General features: G+C 28.9%; 1 protein-coding gene across 2 annotated transcripts in view; it reads left to right on the top strand.

Annotated features, from left to right (window-relative positions):
• The window catches only part of LOC100206500 (uncharacterized), a 90403-nt gene extending 74347 nt beyond the window's left edge, over nucleotides 1-16056 (top strand). Inside the window, exons 12-15 of one of the 2 annotated variants that reach the window (XM_065820238.1) lie at nucleotides 4509-5619; nucleotides 6971-7257; nucleotides 15155-15395; nucleotides 15582-16056. In XM_065820238.1, coding sequence (XP_065676310.1) covers nucleotides 4509-5619; nucleotides 6971-7257; nucleotides 15155-15395; nucleotides 15582-15912 — 1970 coding nt within the window. In that variant the 3' untranslated portion in view covers nucleotides 15913-16056. The remainder of the gene's footprint in view (nucleotides 1-4508; nucleotides 5620-6970; nucleotides 7258-15154; nucleotides 15396-15581) is intronic. The other variant, XM_065820237.1, reaches the window with a different exon arrangement.
• Nucleotides 16057-17879: the final 1823 nt, after the last annotated feature.

Here is a 17879-nt window from a genome sequence, read left to right as displayed (position 1 = left end):
ACATTAAAATGTTAAAAGTTGTGCACCATGTTTAAAGTTTGAACACACTAAAGAATTAACGCTAAATGATCATTTAGCAAGAAAAAATTAAATTGATGACATTTGCCTATCAGATGATTACTTTCAAAAAATGTTTTAATCCAATTCTCTGGTAAAAGAAAAGTTTTTTTCTATTAAATTTTTTTATTTATGTCAGTAATAGAATAAGAAAGCCTTGAATGAAAAATTTTGCTAAATTTGTAAAGGTTGAATATTCAAGACTTAAATGTAGTTCAAATCTAATTCAATGCTTATTTTTTGGTTAGTATTGATTCTTTTTGTTGTATAATTGATCTTTTGTATTATATAATGTAAGCTAAAGTAGGCTAAAAAAATACACCAATATTCAATTGCAAAACATTCAATGTTTTGAATGTTTTGTGCTTATTTTGATGCACTGATTTTGCAACTCACCGATGAATCTTTGCTATCTTTTTCTGAAGTTTTTCTTCACTTAAAAAATGATTAATAAATTAGAAGATAAAACTAGATTTATTCAATACAACGTTGATCCTAATGTTTGAAGTTTAAAAATTTACACATTTTAGAAAAGCACTTTTTAGGGTTTTTATAATTGCTTTAAAAATTCATCATATCAGTTGATTTTTAAAAATTGAAAAGCCTGTCATATATACTAAATAATTATCTTGTTGTGACATCATATCATATTCATGACATCATGTCACTTTGCTACTTTAGTATACTGATCTCCCAAAAATCAACTGTTTAAATTTGTTAATGAATTTTTGTTTCTATAGGGTGCCATTATGGATAAAAGAGTGATTTAAAAAGTTCAATTTGAATGTTTTACATTGATAGTTTCTGTGATAAAAAAGGAGGTCATCTAATATCCTGTTTTAAAAAAACAAAGCTCTAATATACAAAGAAAATATGTTTGTACTTTAGAGGTTGTATTTTTAATAGCACTTTTTAAGCAACCATACCACAGTATTTAGATCATGTGCTTCAGAATCAAAAGGTCCTAGGTTCTATGCCAGCTTTGGCATATAACCTTAAAACACAATGGAACAATCTTTAACTGTTTTGCTATGTTACAGGTTTGTACAAAGAAAGTACAAATTAGCTTCAAAGCATTGAGAATTATTAAAATTTTATTATTAAAGACAAAGCAGTCATTATTAGAATCTGACACTCCATCTCTATACATGAATCTTATTACCTCACTGAAGAGTAAGGCAGAACTATTTGCATAGAACAGTTTCTCTATTTCATCTCATTAATCTAATAACATTACTTCCTGTCATCCAAATGAAATAGCTTAATCTCTTTTGTTTTCCTATCTGCTTTTATAAATTATTTCTTATAACCCTCCTGCTTGTGGTCCACTCAACATTGCTATCAAAGTTTTACAAAATTGTAACTGAGTTTACATAATTGTAAAAAAGTTTTACAAAATTATTCTCCACTTTCTAAACTAGTTAAAAAGTGTTTACCAAATTTTGGTTGGGGCTCTTGGTTGAGGAAAAGCTAGAGATGGTGTCTCGATAAAAATACTCATCTTGGGCAGATGTTAAATGCATCCGGCTACTGTCTTATAGAAGACCTACTAAAAAAAGACTTAAAGGGTAAACAGATTCTATTTGTTAAACAGCCTCGCACCCTTTCTTCATCTATTAGGCTGGCACAGATATATTTATAGTACATTATTTCCAGTTTAGAATGTAGAATGTTGGATCTTCTTGACTCAATGCATTTATTTTGCTTGTGTCTGTTTTTATAATTAGGCAACTCACTCTATTATATCCTAATGAGGGTACAGCTCAATAGGAGAAAGTAGAGATCTAAAACTCAGTTTTATGGTTCTGAGGCTGGCTGGTAGTCAGGTTTCCCAAACTCTGTGGTAGCTCTCAGAGAGGCTGATTCCATCAACAGCTGTAAAATATCAGAGTACTAACAGTGCCATGTTGCGCATGAATGGTGTCCCTGTTTGTACTTGTTTATTAGTAGTAATGAGGCAATTGCTTGGGCTATTAAATAATGTACTGAGTACTACCTATTAAAATTATAAAAATCTAAAAACCATCGTCATTACCAAGTTCTCTAAATCTACCATTCATTAATATTTGTGGTCTTTAAAGGAACTTTTCTGTTGAGTCTTATTTCTTGCAAACTTCACCAGACCTACTTGCTCTTTGGGAGACTAATTTGATTTCAGCTGTCTCATCTTGTGATTTTAGTATTGATGGTTATCTTCCTTTAATTGGTAAAGACTCCGATAGTCACATGCTTGTCCTTGGCATTTACATTCATAAGAATTCACCCATTTGTTGTGAAACTAGGTTTGAATCCACAGACTGTTTGTTTATGTGCTTACGTTTAGCACCACTTCATTCTATTGCTTTTCTCTTTGTTCTATTTTGCTCTCTTTCATCTTAAGACTGCGCACTTTTTGATGCTATTTCTGATCAAATTGACCAAGCCCTCTCTCTTTATCCTTCAGCCAATATCATTGTTGTTGGTGACTTTAATGCTCATCACACTGAATGGCTTGGCTCTAGTGTCAGTGACTCTCCAGGCATTAAGGTCCACAACTTTTGCCTTTCACAATCTCTAACTCAAATAGTCAATTTTCCAACTCGTTTACCAGAAAACCTTAATCACTTACCTTCTCTACTCAACTTATGTCTTGTTTCTGATCCTAGTAAGTGCTCAGTTTCTCTACAATTACCCTTAGGTGCTTCTGATCACGGTTTGATCTCTCTAAAACTATTATCTCATTCTTCATCATCAGAATTCCCTTATCATCGTACCTCTTACAAGTACCTTAAAGCTGGAACTCTTTCCATGATTTTCTTCGTAATGGCTCTAAAAATTATTTTCTGTTAATTTTTTTTCCTCAAACATCTGTTATTTGGAATTCGCTTCCTTCATCATTCATGTTTTCCTGATTTATATAATTTGCAACATTTTAAGGCGTCTGTCAATCGTTAACTTACTCTATAAACTTCATCTTTTTTCTTCCAGTAACTTCCAAATCTAATAGTGATTGCTTGTTGGAAATGTTAAAAAAAAATCTATTGTGCAATAGATGATAACAGTGAGGAAAGGACAATTGCTCATGGCACTCTTCTTCATTTCTAGTAGCTTCTGGTGTAAAACCAAGTTTTGTCCGTGGCCCTGTGTTGTTCAATATCTGTATTAATTATCTTCCTGATATTCATATCTTTAAAGTATTTCTATTTACAGATGGCACAACTATACACTCCTGTACTTTAATAATTCTATATAATTTACAGATGGCTATATACTCTATTTATAATATATACTTTAGTCTTGACTAAAAAGTTATCAATTTGCTTAAAACAGATCATGAACCTGATTTCTCTTCTGTGACAACTTTGGGCTCGGAGTGTCTGATGAATTTTGATCAAAGTAAAACTCAGTTGCTCATTTATTGCAATATTGTTGATATTCCTATATTGATGAATACTCTTACTGAAAGAATGGTAAAACCTTACTGAATGAATAGCAAAATTTTTACTGAATGAATAGCAAAACTCTTACTGAGTGAATGGCAAAACTCTTTCTGGGTCTTCGAGTTTAGATCTTCTTAGATTATTATTCACTAATGATCTCTCATGGATACCATTGTATAAATTCTTTTTCAAAGTAGTCATCTGCTAAGGTTGCATGCTGATAAAGTCTCTTATTCGTCTTTCTAAAATCTAAAAGAGACTAGGCCTCATGAGAAGGTTTAAAAATGTATTTAAAATATTTTAAGGCCTGCTCCAGCTGCCCAGTTTTTTACCAAATTTGATTTTTTATCTTTTTTTGTTTTTTACCAAATTTTTGCTATATTAATTTTACCAATTTGGTAATTGATCTTTTGTCAATTTTATTCACTAATAACTAATTTGTGCTGCGGAATATAAGCTTCACATTTGTTTTACTTTTATGTCAGCTATATTCTATCTTGCTTTTTGTTTAATAAATAGTCCACTTGTTTTTTAAAGCAACCTGACTCAAAATTTATATATATATATATATATATATATATATATATATATATATATATATATATATATATATATATATATATATATATGTATATATATATATATATAAATAAAGTCGTCCGTCAATCGTTATCTTGCTCTACAATCTTCATCTTTTCTCTTTCAGTAACTTCCAACTTTAATTAGTGGCTGCTTGCAGCCTTGTTGGAAGCAAAGATGTTTAAAAAAAAAAAAAAAAATTATATATTATTAAAAATATATATTCTCTTCTATTTCTCTTGTTATATATTTCTCTTTTTTTTTGTTTTTAAGAATACTTAAAAAAAAAAAAGTTTTATGCGGTTTAAGTAAAATAAAAAATATTTTCTTTCTTTTGTTTTTTTTTTCTTTTTAATTGTTTTTATTTTATTGTGCTAATTATTTTATTGTTTATTTGTTTTTAATTTGTTATGCTTTATTGTTAGGTGTTGTATATTTTGTGTATTTATTCAGGTGCAATGGCTGCTGCAAATTTTATTGAACAAGAAGTAAAGAAAAAGTTGAAGTCATCTTTCAGCTTTATAGTAAAAAATCCTGGAACCAGTGGATTTATGTCATCTAAAGCTACCCATAATCAAGGTCAAGAAACCTTTTGGAATGTTGACAATAGTCTAAAAAATTCAAAAACCATAGCTTTAGAAAAAGATGAACAAAAGCAAGAAACTTTAATCAACCAATCAAATCTAATTAAAAATTTAATCAACCAATCAAATCTAATCAAAGGAAGTGAAAAGAAGCTTGTGAACAGTCTGCCTAATACTGTTTCAATGAACACAAGTAGTGTGTCTGCTAATAGTGCATCTGTCGAAAGTGCTGCTAAGATTGGAGCCCTAATAGGTGCAAAAGCCGGAGCTGAAGCTGCAGTTAATTCAATTCAGCAAAAAAACATATTAGCTACAAAAAAAATTGAAAATGTCAATGCAGATGCGCAAGGGCAAATGTGGAAAATACATCTTGATGAAGATTCAAAAGTTGTAGAAAATCAAAATTATTATTTATGTGCAAAGCGTAATGCAGGCAATTCATCAGCTGAAAATGATATGATTTGGAAATCTGCTTTAGAAGGTGCACAGATTGGTGCAGAGAAAGGAGCCATTTCAGCTGCAGATGAAGTTATTCGATCACTTGGATTTAGAGGTTTTGACAAATTAAAAGAAAAAAGGAAAGCAAGATCAATTGGCCTGAGTGTTGCTGAAAATGAAGCAGTTGTTATTGCAAAGCGAGTAGTACAAGATTTTAATTTGAAACTTACTGAGTTAAAAACTTGCATTGCCTCACAAAAGTCAGACTTCCATGAATCTTCCAACTTTTCTTTGTTTTCTCGTTCAGGGTTGGAAGCCCATAATAAATTACGTAAAGCACATGGAGTGCCTGACCTAGTTCTTGACCTGGAAATGACAAAAAAAGCAGAAGAATATGCCGAGAAGCTTTCTAAACTTGGAAAGAATTCTATTGTTTTAGCTTCACCATTAGAAAGAGATGGATGTGGTGAAAACTTAGCAGTATTTTGTACATTATCACCATCTCAAGTTGTTGATGAAGCTTCAGAAGCAGTGACAAAATGGTAAATACTTTTTTAGTTTATTTGCTTTCAAATAACTATTTATTTTTAAAAAAGCAACTTTCCATAGCTTAGTTTGCTCATGTACAGTTCTAACCACCATATATTTATAGCAAAGATCTAACCACAACATATTTGTAGTAAAAATCTGTTTTGTACTGTATAGTGTACAAATTTATTACTAAAAAGCATTTTAATACAGCATGTAAACATTGATGACTCACACTATTTAGACATTTTTATGCCCCTACACTTTCATTATAGCTTTTTTTAGATCTGCTAGTGATGTTGGGTTCTGATTTGAGACTTTTACTTTCACTTTTACCAAACAGTTTTCTATGGGGTTTTATTCAGGCATTTTACCTGTTCATGCAGCAAGAACATTATTTTATTTTCTGATAGCAAGTTCTTAAGACCTGTTGGCAAGTTGCCCGGTTGTGCATTAAACTATACAATTTTTTAATTCAAAACCAATTAGACAAATAGTTCTTAAAAATTTTCAAATAATTTGCAGAACTGAAAGTCTCATTTTGTTGTAAAAGGTGTTAACCAGTATGACTGTTGGCAGTGATTGTACCACAAATCGAAATTGCTGGACATAGCCGGACAGAATGCTCTGTGTTTCCTTGAATAAAGTGCTAGCCAAACTATATAGCTTGAGCTTTTTTTGAAAGCAAAAAATATTGTCACAGTTTAACTGTCCACTTCATGTGTTTTTTTCAAAGTTTGAGGCAATTATAAATTATCTTTTCAAAATGATTAAATACATTATGGTTGAAGATTAAAGTATTTGGCAAAGAGTCTTTGAACTTTGTTGACAACATTAAGACTAGGAGGCAGTGAAGTATTTTTAAGCTTAAAAACTCTATGTGCTTCACAACCAAACAGTGTATCATGTCAGTTTTTGGAGTGATAGTTCTAAGCCTTCCACAGGATTTTTCTGAATTAATTTCATCTGTTGACTTGATTTGCTAAATTGGTATAAAAAATTGTCTAAGGACAACTTCATTCATGCAGCAATTGTTCAGACTTTCATTAAAAGTTGTGCTTTAATACGTTTAGCAAGTGATGTCATTGTCATGCTCTAAGATAATAATGATTTTTATGTATATAAAGCATAAAAGATATTTTCCTACTGGTTGATAACAACACAATCATCCACATGGTTGATAACTACTTGAACACACAGATGATTGTCGAGTGTGTGTCCAGTAAACATATTTTACATATATAGTTAGTTATTTGTAATAATTATTAGTGATCTGATTATTTTGTGTATATAATGGTGATTTTTATGTATATAAATTATTTTAGTTTGAACAAAAGATTTCATAGTTATTATTATGTATTTCAGGTATTCAGAAGTTTGTACTCCAGGGTATTCTTTTAATGATAATACCCCTTCTAGTTCTGTTTTACATTTTACTCAAGTTGTTTGGAAATCAAGTACTCTTCTTGGCATGGGCAAGTTTACTACAAAAACGCATAGTGAAACATGCACTTACGTTGTAGCTAGGTACAAGAAACCCGGAAATGTAGCTGGTTTGTATAAGTCTAATGTTATGAAAGGAAACTTTGATGAAAGTTTGTGTCTCTTAATGAAAAACAGTTCCTTCATATCAGGACCCGTTATTACACAAGGTAAATGATTTTGAGATTTTAGAATAAGAAATAAGTTTTTCTTTGAATCTCTTTTTAACATTTGTTAAGTTAATAATGCTTATAAATAAATTTGTAAATTTATATTTAATAAAGACTAAAAATGAAATGTAATATAATATTGTGTTTGCTTAGTTACTAGAATTGAGGTGAAAATTCTAATAAAAAATAAGTAGTAGAATAAAAAATGAAATAAGAGATCTGGTATCTAATATGAGGTGGAAAATGAATGTACATAAGAGATCTGGTATCTAATATGCATTATCTAATAAAAAGTAGCATTAACAGAATGAGCATTTTCACAATAACTTTTTAGTCCATTCCAATTCCATCAATTAAGTTTTTTAAGATTTCTCATGTTACAGTTATTCTAAGATTTTTCTTGATTTGTTACTCAGAAAAATAGCACATTATAGTTAATAACATAGTTAATTACAGTTTTGACTGTAACTAATTGGTTTAACTTTTATCAAAAAACTTCTTCCTATTTTAATTTTAAGTATACCTGTCCTGTTGTATGTTAACATAGAGAAACTCTGTACCATTTAAGTATCAAAATTTGTAAATTTGTTATATTACTGTACTTAAGTTTTATATTAATGGATACCATTTTGATTGTAAATATAAAAAAAATGTTTTTTTAATTTTTTTTCACTATTTTTTTTACTTGTGATGGTCAGTGATAGTTCTAAAAACAGGTAAAGTTTAAAAATCAACTTTTGTAATTATAATTAATTTAAATTAAGTTGGTTTTGAAGATGATTTAGTGTAAGTTATTAGGTTTTTTTTATAATTAAATAAAAGTATAAAAAATTTTTTAGGTTAGAGACAGCTTTTTCTTAGGTAAATAAAAAAGATAAACAGTTCTTGTTATGAGTTGTGTATGCAAAAGCTTAACATGATTGATAAAAATTTATTATTATAAATAAACTTTAAGCAGGAGAAATTAAGGCTCACAATGAGGTGTTTTATTAACTACATTTTAATTTATGCATTGTCCTCATAGTTCTTATTGTTTGAACACATTTTCAGAACTGATAACTTTTTTATTGGATTATATTGTATCTATAGTAAGTATATGAATATGTTTTTGAGGCTTTTTTTTTTTTTTGCTGAACCTAGCATAACTATTGCTGTTTTGAAATCCATACTTTATCAGACGACATTCCTAAAAAGCATCTGATATTTCCTGTTTAGAGTACCTTTTTGTATACTATCTAATTGTTTATATTTTCTCTGCTTTTATATTTTATCTATAATATACATACTTGTGCCATACTTGATCTACCATATATATACTTAATGTTTTTTTTATTCTTATATGAATATTATTTGAGTTGATTTTATTTATTACTTTGTTTGTGGATATTTTACTTGCACAATTTTAATCAATTTTTTTTTTAATTTCATTTTTTCCACAGCCTACCAATATAGGACCTAATGTCAACGAAACATACTCTGAAAACTTTTTGAGGGTTATTATATATTTGAAAGGAGTCCAAAACAAGCAATCCTCAAATCCTGATTTAAAATCTGAAGAACTTTTTGGGTTTGAAGTTCTTCAATAATGTCTTAACATTTTATTAGCAATTTTGTTTGGATTTTTTAAGGGGTTCAAACTCATACTTTTTGTGATTTCAGGGGCTTTTGAGTACATTTTTTTGTAAATTATGTAAAAGAGAAAGAAGTAGACCAAATAAGTACAATGACTTTTACTTTTTTCAAAATATAAAAGTGTTTTACAAAAAAATTGCTCACAATTTTACATTATCATAAAACCTTTTTTATTCATTAGGGTGGGACATAAAACACCTAAATTGTTTTTAAAAGTACCATAAGGAAGATTAAAGATCCTAATTTTTCTTTGATTTATTAAAATAAATTTTGCATGAGACATATCAATTTCTTTACTAGTTATTAAGTAGAGAAAACATAGTTGACTGAACAATGTTAAAAACTTAAAACATCAGGTGAAAGTCTTGACATTCATTCCTAAAATAGAATATGAAAATACAAAGTTATTTTGTATTGTAAATTCTGATTCAAATAGTTAAGTCTACTCCTTACCTCACCATACCCCTACCTTCTCCCCCTCCCCTCCCTACACCGTCACCACCACCTAATTTGTATAACATAATATCAGTTTTTATATTTAATAAGTGTCTCTAAACATAATAATAATTTTTTAGATAAATAACACTTTTTTTGAGATAAATAACACTTTTTGTAGTTAAATAACACTTTTTTAGGCAAATAACACTAAATAAAATGTTCAATTTAATTATCATTGCTACACTGTGTATATCAGGGCTTTTATCAGGGCTCCAGAAGTTACCTCCTTGCAGCGTATGTATATATATACTACATATATACTCATTAGGGTGGGACATAAAACACCTGAATTGTTTTTAAAAGTACCATAAGGAAGATTAAAGATCCTACTGACATTAAAAAGGATAATTTTTCTTTGATTTATTAAAACAAATTTTGCATGAGACATATCAACTTCTTTATTAGTTATTAATTAGTGAAAACATAGTTGACTGAATGATGTCATAAAGTTAAAACATCAGGTGAAAAGTCTTGACATTTATTCCTAAAATAGAATATAAAGTTATTTTGTATTGTAAATTTTGATTAAAATAGTTAAGTCTACTCATTACCTCACCATAACCCTACCTTCTTATCCTCCCGACACCACCACCACCCAATTTATATAACTTAATATCAGTTTTTATATTTAATAATAGTACTAAGTAGCACTATTATTAAATAAAAAGTTCTGGTTTAGCGATACTAGATACTGTTAATGTGTACAGTTGTGATAGCGTGATGCATTGGTTCTGTTTAGTCATCTATTGTAGTCACATCACATTTTTGTCCAATTTTAAATTGGTAAATAAAAAGCTAAAAACACTCACTGTGCACTTATAACGGGTGACAACTAAAAATCCGGAAAAAAAGAAATTGTGCGCAAGGCATATTCAGTTGTTTAACTTTGTCACTTCGTTTACATTATCAAGTAGTGTATGATTCAAGTAATAACTTTACATTTTTATGAACGCCATAAAAGTGTTGGCAAAATGTTTACTGTAGAACATTTTTTGAAAGAAAGTATATTGGAAAGTACAATTTACGATATTTTAAAACGTGGTACTGTTGAAAGAAAGCAAGGATCCGGATGAAAGCCCACAATAATGACCAAGAAAAATTTGAATAAGTTAAAAACTCAATTTAATAACAAAGATGGCATTAGCCAGCGTGATGCTGCTAGAATATTTGAGTGTTCCCAGTAGTATATCAGTAGGACACTTAAAAAGCTTCAAGTTAAACCAAGGATAAAGCAGAAATCGCCATCCTACACCGAAAGTCAAGTTACTTAAGTAGAAAAAGATTGTCGTTATCTTGTGAGACATTTTGGTAACAAAATTTCATTTTGGATGATGAAAGTTATTTTACTTTAAGTAAGCCCCAAATGCCTGCTAACAAAATTTATTACACAGACAACTCTTCTGTTACACCACCTGGTGTTAAATTCAAAATGCGAAGCAAATTTGAGAAGAAAGTAATGTTATATATTGTTGTTTCCGACAGGAATTTCAGAGCCATTTTTCAAGGAAAGTGGTCTAGCTGTCAACCAAGAAGTTTACAAAAACCAATGCTTAACTAAAATTTTAATCCTATTTATTAATAAATATCATTCAGATGATAATTACATATTTTGGCCTGATAAAGCATCGTCACACTATGCGAAAAGTGTTACTGAGTTCCTCCAAAGCGAAAATATTCCTTTTGTACCGAAGAATGTTAACCCCACCAATCTTCCTCAATGTAGACCAATTGAAGATTTTTTTGGAGAACTAAGTTCTTTAGTGTACAAGGGTGGTTGGAAAGCTTGAAATATTTCACAACTCAAGCGTAGAATTAAAAAATCCTTGAAAGAAATGGACACAACTGGTGTACAAACAGCTTGTGCGAAAATTAAAAAAAAGTTGCGCAGAGTAGCGGATAAAGGACTCTTTGTGGAAAACCATTAATTTTATTGTATATTTTAAGTTGTCATCAATTATATATCAACCATATAAAATTGTTATGAATAAATTATTTCATCAAAATTAACATTTCTTCTCATTCCGGATTTTTAGTTGTCACCCGTTAGGTTTTCGCAACAGATGTAAAACCTACTGAATGGATTTCAATTCAGCAAATGCTGATATGATGTGCATTTTGAAGATTCCAAATGAGTGTGCGTGAAGGTGTCTGACAAAATCATTAGATTTCAAGTACTGTAACCACATCTAGTGGGATAACCTGAAATCTGTTTTGTCATACTGGAGTGCATTAAAAGAAGTTGTGGTCACAAATAATATAATATTTTTGTCTCTGCAACATTATGATCGCAAACTGGTGACCAATGGAGCTGTCCAGTCACATAGGCATTATAAAAACAGATTAACAATAGTTAAAGCGTAAAAATCAAAAAAGATTATCCAGAAGATTGAAAAGTAATCTTTATATTACGAAGAGAGTGTCTGAATCAAAAAGACATAACAAATAAAGAAAGCATTAAAGATTAGAAGTAGTAGAACTAAAAAATGTTATGCTGTTATAACCGATTCTAGCTAAATAATGGATGTATGGTGATCCCCCATCCTCAGGAATGCAATTTTGATGTATGACAAGTTATGCGAGTGTTTTTGTTGATTAAATAAGAAATGAAAGTAAGGACCAATAAAAGATTTAGGTTAAGAATGGAATCAGGAGGGAAAAAATGGCAAGCATAGTAAATAAAACATTATTTAAAATTTAAAGACTAAAGATTAGTAGATTTTAAATAAAGCGAGCAATCAATTGGGTTAGATATATGATTTCATTGTAAGGTCAATGGTGAAAGGTAATCTGTGAAGACGTAAAGTAGAAGACTCAGTAAAAGTATTGACATTCATTAAAAAGAGAGTATCACCAACATAGTGATAATTATTAGAAATAAAAAATTGAGTTTTGTATGGGTTAAATTTATCAGCCACTACAAGCTACAAGCAGAAAGAGAGATAACATCATCAGCTGTCTAAATGATCAAAAAGTTTAGACTTTATATCAAGACTGGTTAAATAGGTTTTAAGAATGAGTTTTTTAAAAATGGGAACCACAGATTCCATTTTGTAGCAGACAGGAAAACAAGATTTAATTTTGTAGAACATTTTTGAAATCTGGAATGTTGTTATAGAACTGTTGTTATGGAAATGTTGTTATGGAAATGTTGTCTGCATTGCAAGTTGTTTGCATTGCAAGTTGTAGTTGAGTTTAAGTGAGTATAGTTCTTAACAATGGAAGCTGAAGTGATTTTCATGGTTAATTATGGATTTACCTGTTTCTCTGAGATGTTAGTAAGTGTGTGATCATTAGATTTATACAATGAATTTAAAAAAAAAACTTGAGGTAATAATTTTTGCAAATAGTTCTTTCTTTTATTAAGATGAGCTTTTATTAAGATTCTGTGTCGTGAGCATTCACCCATAATAACAATATTGGTTGATGGGATAAAATAAATGAGCTCGAATGAAAATAGGCTCAATTATCTATTCTAAAATAACATTGATATATGTACAGTCTTTGAAAAAAGGAGAACAATAAAAAAACAAAAACAAAGTTTAATGAAGTAGTGCATTAGGAAAGCTCATAAATGAATAGTCAGAAATTTCAAACTTTATTTCAGGGCAAACGGATGAAATGATATGCAAGTATATGCCTAAAAAAAGCATGTGACTGTTGGAGTCTTTGCAAATCAAAGAACGATTGTAATCAACACTAAGGTCCGAGGATGGAATTAAAAACGGTCTCACAAAGATTGCTTTACTAAAGAAAGAACTAAAGAAAGTGCTTCTAGTTTTGTTTCTAACTTTCATTTTCATCTTGGAACTATGTTTTATGAAAAACTTTCTACGTTTAATATTGTTTCAAACTTTTATTATCTCTTTGAACTATGTTTTATGAAAAACTTTCTACGTAATGTTGTTTTAAACTTTTATTAACTCTTTGAACTATGTTTTATGAAAAACTTTCTACGTTTAATATTGTTTCAAACTTTTATTAACTTTTTGAACTATGTTTTATGAAAAACTTTCTACGTTTAATATTGTTTCAAACTTTTAATCTTTGAAGTATGTTTTATGAAAAACTTTCTACGTAATGTTGTTTCAAACTTTCATTATCTCTTTGAACTATGTTTTATGAAAAACTTTCTACGTTTAATATTATTTCAAACTTTTATTATATCTTTGAACTATATTTTATGAAAACCTTTCTACGCAATATTGTTTCAAACTTTTATTATCTCTTTGAGCTATGTTTAAGAAAAACTTTCTACGTTTAATATTGTTTCAAACTTTCATAATCTCTTTGAACTATGTTTTATGAAAAACTTTCTACGTAATGTTGTTTCAAACTTTCATTATCTCTTTGAACTATATTTTATGAAAAACTTTCTACGTTTAATATTATTTCAAACTTTTATTATATCTTTGAACTATATTTTATGAAAACCTTTCTACGCAATATTGTTTCAAACTTTTATTATCTCTTTAAACTATGTTTTATGAAAAACTTTCTGCGTAATGTTGTTTCAAACTTTCATTATCTCTTTGAACTATGTTTTATGAAAAACTTTCTACGTTTAATATTGTTTCAAACTTTTATTATCTCTTTGAGCTATGTTTAAGAAAAACTTTCTACGTTTAATATTGTTTCAAACTTTCATAATCTCTTTGAACTATGTTTTATGAAAAACTTTCTACGTTTAAGATAAACTTTTTTTTTTGTTATGACAGTATTTTAAGTTAGTATAAATATTTTTTCATTTTATCCAGAATAGAATTTGTTTACTTCAGTTGTAGCTGTAATTTTGTATTAGTTGGCAAAATCTTTTTCTGAGATATGAATGGTTCAACCATCGTTTTTTTCCCTATGTGCTTGCTTCTTCTTGACAACACATAACTTTTGTCTTATTTATGTTAATCTCAAGCTTTTATTATTCACTGAAATTCTTTCAGTACTTTTTCTTTCTCTGCAATCAAGCATAAAACATTTCCATATAACAATCTTAACTCTTATCAGCCGTTCTTCAATATCTAAATTGCTTAAACTCCACCAGATTATCACTCTTGGTTCTCCTTCAAAATCTTTTTTAAGGTCAATCAATGCTGTTTACAGATCTTTTTTTTTTTTAATAAATATTTTTTAAACCTGTCTTAAATAAACATTGCAAAGGTTGTTCTCTTTCCGGGTCTGTCTTATCAGTAATTTCTAATTTTATTTGCAATGATTTTTTGTAACATTTTTATTACCTCATTAAGCCATTTTTAGGGCGTCTTTACCTGCTTTATAAATTTTAACCACCCAATTATTTGGGATTTTAGTTTCATTTACAATTGCATTGTAACAATCTGACAACTATGGAACACCCACATCAGCGGCGGATGCAGCATTTTATGGTGTTAGAGGTGGTGTTTGAGAAAACTCTTTACATATATATGTTGATACTTATGTCAAATAAGATGTTTTTGAAAAAAAATTGTGATGGTTAGAGCCTGGGAACTAAAAACACTAAAATTCTGAACTCCTGCCCCAAGCGTGAAAGCAACAAGCTGACAAAATAATTTTTTTTACTTTTCTTAAATAAATTTATTTTCATCAATAACTTTTAAATTTCATAGATCAATCTCTTAGCGTTCAAAAATTAATCCATTTAAATTTTATTTTTGACCTGAGATAGGGGGGAATTAATTAAAACAACAACAAAAAGAGTTCTTTACGAGTAAGTATAAATTTTTAAAGAAGAGATGAAGTACGCATGAATATAAAACCTTTTTTTTTTACATAGATGATACAGAATTTATATCAGAAATGTTAGATGCACACAATAAATATCGTGCGATACACCATGCCCAGCCTCTTGCCATAGATGATAAATTAGCGGCTGACGCGCAAAGTTATGCAGAAATAATTGCCAAAAGAGGGACTCTTCAACATGAACTTAATATTAACGACGGAGAAAACTTAGCTATGAAGTGTTTAGGACCACAAGAGGTTGAACCCAACGGTGTATTCTTTACTACGTTATGGTATGTCATGAGCTAACCGTACTAATTAGTATACTAGCTAACTATAACAACAATGTTAAATTAGTATACTAGCTAACTGAACAGTACTTTTTTTAAATTATTTTATTACTAATACTTTTGCTTTATTTTTACTATATTATCTTACTATTTAAGTTAAAATATTTAGCAATCATAATACAAATTTAGGTATCAAGAAGTGTGTAATCCAATTTACAAGTTTAATGGAGTCTTTGACCAATCTTCGTCTCATTTCACTCAAGTTGTTTGGGCAGACACAAAGTTTTTGGGTGTAGGACGAGCACAATCGACTAAGGGTGGCGTGACTTGTCAGTATATTGTATCAAGATACCGACCAGCCGGTAATTTTGTCGAAGAATTTGATAAAAATGTTTTAAAAGGCTCTTTTATAGAAAATATATGTAAAGGTTTATCAGATCAAGACAAAAGACATCACATGCCTAAGTACAGACCTAAAAACCTGAAAACGTTTTCATCGATCGGGACATCAGTTATTTAATTTATATGTGTATATATATATATATATATATATATATATATATATATATATATATATATATATATATATATATATAACATTTTATATAAAAGTAATAAAACGATAAGATTTTTTTAAACTTTTTTTACGAGTGCAATTTAAAATTTTTAATTTAAAATTAAAGTGGTAATAGGCAGTATAAAGTAAATGACGTCTAGTGCTCATAAAAATTTACAGCTTATAAGAATTCATGCACAGCGTGAATTAATAGTTAAATATCAACAAGAGATGTGCGTTATGAAAAATTGTTATTTTTATATTTGTTAATATTGAAAGAAATTAATTTATATTTAAAAAAGTTTTTATAGAACTTTTTGAAAATATTTTAATATTTTTAATTTTATTTTAATGTTGTCTTTATAATCCGCCATTATGAAGCTAGATAATAATCAATATTAGCAAAAAACAGTAATCCATTCGATAGTCGCAGTTATTTTTCGTATAGCTTTTTAAGGAGATAACTTTAAAATCTTTTATGATGGTGATAGCTAATATTTTCATGTGACTTAAACATTGACGTCTATGGTTAGACCATGGCGCTTTTGCGTCCCACTGGATTTTGCCGATTTTACGCCATATGCGTAAAGCTTTATGAATTTTATGTCAATGTTACATCGTAAAGATGTTGTTTTGAGGGTTGATTACGCATGCTAATAGGTGTTTAAACATGCAATCTTGTAATCCTGGATCAAAATCCGAAGGGTTTTTTATCAGGCGTATGCTCTTCAATAATTTCCTCACATTTTATTAGCATCTAATTTCACCTGTTTCGGTACTTTTTTTGAACAACCTAATTTCAACTTTTTAGGTGCGTTTAAAAACGTACTTTTTTTGATTTATGTAAAGAAAAAATACACCATGTAAATAAAATGCTTTTTGTTATTTTCAAAATGTATTAGTATTCTACAAGAAAATTGTTCACATTTTCCATTCTTTATTCATTTCCTTTTTTTGAATTATATCGATTTGAATTTTGATGATTCCGTGACAAAATATAGTGCTTTTGTAATCAATACTTAAAAAGCTGATTTGAATAGTCTGTATTTAAGTGGTCTCTTTTGTATCATTCCCAGTGATCCTTAAAATTATGATGTAGAATTCTGATTGCTTGCTCACTGAAGATTTATAGATTTGTATAAACAAATTGTAGAAGAGTATTTCATGCATATATATATATATATATATATATATATATATATATATATATATATATATATATATATATATATATAGACACACACACACACACACGAGTTTATATATGTAAATACCTAAGAAAATACTTTTATATTATCAAGACTATTTTTGTATACTTAAGAGAATCTTCAATAGATAAACTAGAACTATACGTGAGTATTTATCATCAAAACGCTATTGCGTTAGCAATCTTATTTTTATGTTCCAACTGGAATAAAAAAATTTTTTTTTACTTTAATATAATAAATAATAACAAACAGCTAAATAAATATAAACTTTTTAAAAAAAGATATTTAAAATATTTTGTTTGGCAAACACTATCTCTTGATGTAATATTCTAATAAAAACATTTGCAATCTCCCAGAAACATCATTTTATCCACTGTCATTCACAAACAACAATTTCAAATTTTTAAAATAGCTTCAGTACAAGATTTGCATCTTGTATTCAAGCTATTTTAAAAGTTTGCAGGAACAAACTCAGTAAAAGGATGTGACTTAGCTGAATGACGAGTCAAAAAAAAGCAAGAATGAGTTTTGGTTGATGGAATTAAATATAGTAGCTCCTTTGAACAACGACCTTGATCGTATTTGTAGAAAAGAGAAAGAGATGCAACTTTAAGGCAATGGGAGAGAGGCTCAAGCTTGGCAGATAAAGCAGGTCCAACTACGTTTACAACGTTTTTGAACCTTGTCTAAAAAAGGAAGACTATGATTAGAAGAGTCAGCGCT

Source organism: Hydra vulgaris, chromosome 15 (assembly GCF_038396675.1).
Source record: "Hydra vulgaris chromosome 15, alternate assembly HydraT2T_AEP".
NCBI classification, from domain to species: Eukaryota; Metazoa; Cnidaria; class Hydrozoa; order Anthoathecata; family Hydridae; genus Hydra; species Hydra vulgaris.
The sequence above is the reverse complement of the archived record's forward strand: the minus strand, read 5'-3'. Positions and strand labels throughout refer to the sequence as shown.